Genomic DNA, 4,070 nt, shown 5'->3' on the forward strand with positions numbered 1-4,070 from the left:
AGTATTCAAAGATGGAAAAAACATCATTAGAGCCCTTGTATTAAAAATTATTTATTTAGTGATCTGTACATGGGGTGAAGCAGGGCCTCATACAGACCTTCAAAAAAAAATCAAGTAAAAACATAAATACATATTTTCTTACAAAAATGAGATTTACAAAATATACATACTGCACTTGTCTGACACACTTGGTTTTTTTTCTTCCATGTGCACATTATAAAAGACAAACCGAGCCCTGCAAGTCTGACATCAGAGCCACTGAAGGATTTGGCTGATGGGCCCACTCCTCATGCTCAGACTACTGGTACACCCTCAGACAGCAGCAGTCTGCCCCCTCACCCTGGACATGTTTTTTCTTTTTAAAGTTTCATTCTAGACACTCCCCCCCAAAAAACATGAAGAGCAGCTATAGGGTGGAGACTTGCCAAAAATCCAGAATGTCCTATTTTGTCCTTAGGCAAGAATATACACACACATATACTTTAAAAAACAACCCTTCAGTGAATATAAAGGTAAAGTAGTATGCAAAAAATAAAATATGAACAAGTCAACATAAAAATTTTCAGAATAGAAAAATCTGTCACATTTCAAGAAGAAAACAATGCATTTGATGATAAATTTTTGAATGCTTTTCCTTCAAAGACTGATCACTGGAAACTCAAACAGCTGTGTTTTAGCTGAAATGAGAAGGCTCCTCACTTGCAGTAACTACTTGATTTTAAGCCCCAACCCCCCCACCTGCACCAAGAATCATTGCCATGCAGCTCAGGGAACCCGAGGAGCAGGCAAAGGGTCCATCGTGAGCCAAAACGATTCCTCCTGTCCCCAGAATCCGGCTGTGTATTGATTTTTTTCTGCAGTGAGCTCACTGCAAAGCAGGAGAGAAAGCAGGTTTATGGGAAAGAAAGAAAAAAAATCCTATCTTTACATTACATATTTTAGTAGCTCTTGTTTTGGCAGGTGCTCTCAGGTAAGCTCTTCTTGCCCTCTAAATCTTGCATTTCCTTCAGCTTAGAAAAGTGAACCATATTGAATGGTAGGAAAACACCCTGCCTCCTCCTTTTTTCATAAAAAGAATGTTTATTTCTGTGAGCTCCTCACATCCAAGGGTGAACCTCAACGACTTCTTTTTGTTAGTTTGCCCATAAAAACCGATCCCATGCTTATGCCTTTCTACATAGAAAACACTTTTGTTTCCCCCTTTGTCTCCTAGAACAAAGGCAAGGGGGAAAAGCCTTCTGCTGAAAAGCAACAAGTCATTTCTTTTCAGGGTGTGGAATAGCAACCCCCTCCTTCCCCACAGCAGCAAGAACAACAGATTGAGGGCCAAATTTTTACTTTAAAACAATTAGAACAGGTATCGCTGAGGTAAAAAGGAACTTGTGAGCTGATAGAACAGAGGCATCGCCCAGCACACGATCGGGCTGTAGCCGGCTGTGCAGTACTCACGTGATGGCTCTGCCGAGCTGGAAGGAGCGGGCAGCGAGCTCAGGCTCGGGAGTTACCCTGCCCATGCTGCAGTTTGGCCCCGGCAATTCAGAGAGCATTTGGCTACTTCTTGGCAGGGGCGGCTCAACAGATCTGGCTTCCCCTCCCTCTTGTCCAAAGCAAGGCAGGATGATTTTAATTGGATTGGAATTTCCCTTCCTCGACAGGAGTAGGAGAGAAGTAAGGAGACTTCTGGATGAAGGACTCTCCTGTCTCAGCAGTGGCCTCTTTTTCTGTCCTCTCCCACTTAGCTGGTCATAAGCACCGCTGGAAAATAGTTTGACTGATCCTTTTTGCAATGATTTTTTTTTTTTCAAACTTTCTGTGAGGAAGAAAAAGTTTGGAAAAGCCTCCCTTCCTCCCTCTTCAGGGAACCATTGCCCTAGCCCTATGCTGAGTATCCTCTGCGTGTATGCATGTGTGAGAGTGTGTGTGCCAGAGGGGACGGGGGTCTCATACTGCCGTCTCGCCCTTGCTGCCGGTACTGAGTCTGTGGTAGAAGCGTCGCCAGGACTGAAGGGTTTTGCCAGACCAAATCCAGAAGCCAGTCGTGATCCCAACAATCATGGTCATGAGGTACTTGATCATGAAGACAGTGAAGTCTGGGCTCATAGGGGCAAAGTGGCTGGGACAGGGCACAGCATACGTTTTGCAGGTCTGCAGGAGCCACGTCTTCTCCCACGTGCCACGGAAGGCCTGCTCATAGAAGTAACATGCCAGGACAATGGTGGCAGGCACCGTGTAGAGGACACTGAAGACACCAATGCGCACCATCAGCTTCTCCAGTTTCTCTGTCTTGGTGCCATCATGCTTCATGATGGTGCGGATGCGAAACAAGGACACAAAGCCAGCCAGCAAGAAGGAAGTGCCAATGAAGAGATACACAAACAAGGGCGCCAGCACAAAGCCCCTCAGCGAGTCCACACTGTAGATACCTACATAACACACCCCACTGAGTACATCTCCATCCACTTGCCCCATGGCCAAGATGGTGATGGTTTTGACAGCGGGCACGGCCCAGGCAGCCAGATGAAAATATTGGGAGTTGGCCTCAATGGCCTCATGGCCCCACTTCATGCCAGCAGCCAGGAACCAGGTGAGGGACAGAATGACCCACCAGATGGAGCTGGCCATGCCGAAGAAGTAAAGGATCATGAAGAGGATGGTGCAGCCTTCTTTTTTGGTGCCTTGGGCCACAGTGCGGTAGCCATCCTCAGAGAAGCGCTCTAGGCACACCACCCGCTCTTCCAGCAAAAAGCCTGCTGCGTAGGCCACGGCGACCATGAAGTAGCAGCCCGAGAGGAAGATGATGGGCCTCTCCGGGTAGCTGAAACGACGCATATCTACCAGGTAGGTGAGCACGGTGAAGAGGGTGGAGGCACAGCAAAGCACGGACCACACGCCCACCCACAGCCGGGCAAATCGCACCTCTGCCTCCTTGAAGTACATGAGCCCATTGGGCCTCGCTGGCTCACAGGGGGCTCCACAGTCCCGCTCCCCCAGGAACCGGTAGCCCAAGTAAGAGGGCACTTTGAGCTGCCGCGGGCAAGAGAAGGAGAAGCCAGAGGGTGGCTGTGGTGGGGTAAGAAAGTCAGGGAGGTAGCCAGCTGTGGGGTGGGCAGTGACCCCCCGACCCGCCGCACCACCAGGTCCTGGTGGGGCATCCGACGTGTTCTGCCCCACGCAGATCTCACCCGCACCGTGAACAGGGAAGTTCTCGCAGCGGAGCCGCTCTGGCCACTGGAATCCGAACTTGTTCATGAGGGCCTCGCAGCCCTGACGAGCCCGCTCGCAGAGAGAGCGGCAGGGTGGGATGGCCTGCTCCAGCACGGTGCACACCGGCGCGTACATGGAACAGAGGAAGAACTTTAACTCGGGCGAGCACTGCACCTTGACCAGCGGGTAGAACTGGTGCACCTCCAGCCCTGCGTCCTCCTGGTTGGTGTGGCCCAGCAGGTTAGGCAGGATGGTCTGGTTGTAGGCGATATCCGTGCAGAGCGGGATGGAGATGGGTTGGCAGAAACCGTGGTCCGGCACGGAGATGCCCTTCTCGCCGTGGTACTGCTGTGCCGTGGCAGCCGCGGGGGTCCCCAGCAGGGCGGCCAGCAGCGCGGCCAGCCCCAGCAAGGGGCAGCCGGCGGCACCCGCTCCGCCGCATTCTCGTCCAGCCTGCATCGCCGGGACGGCCGGGGGTCTCAGGAGCCTCGGGGAGTCTTTCAGAGCCGGCCGGCGCGGCGCCCCAGGGGCATCAGCGACCAGAGGGCGGAGGCGGGGCCCCTTCGGTGGGGCAGGAGCTCGGCGACGGAAGGAACGCGCCTTCGTGCTGGACCTCCACGACTTTTTTCCTCGGCTCCGACGCGGCGGCGCTCACAGAGCGGTGGCGGCGCTACTCTAGCCGAAAGTTTCCGGAGCTGCTCTCCCCGGAGAAGGCGGCGGCGGCGGCGAAACAGGAGGCGCGCGCGTAGCCCGGCGACAGCTCTGGCCAGCTCCGCACAGGGTCCCGCGGCGGCGGCGAGACGGAGGCGCTGCTCCCTGCACGACTGCACGGCCCCGGGGATTTAGGTTACGGCTAAATGGATTAT

The 4,070-nt window shown here is 53.2% G+C and overlaps 1 protein-coding gene across 1 annotated transcript; it reads right to left on the reverse strand.

The window, feature by feature from the left end:
• Positions 1-696: 696 nt before the first annotated feature.
• On the reverse strand, positions 697-3,730 carry FZD7 (frizzled class receptor 7). Its single transcript, XM_084208970.1, has one exon. The coding sequence runs from the start codon at positions 3,661-3,663 to the stop codon at positions 1,942-1,944; it is 1,722 nt and encodes a 573-aa protein (XP_084065096.1). The 5' UTR covers positions 3,664-3,730; the 3' UTR covers positions 697-1,941.
• Positions 3,731-4,070: the final 340 nt, after the last annotated feature.

The sequence above is a fragment of the Fringilla coelebs genome (assembly GCF_963513975.1).
Source record: "Fringilla coelebs genome assembly, chromosome: 7".
Taxonomy (NCBI): Eukaryota; Metazoa; Chordata; class Aves; order Passeriformes; family Fringillidae; genus Fringilla; species Fringilla coelebs.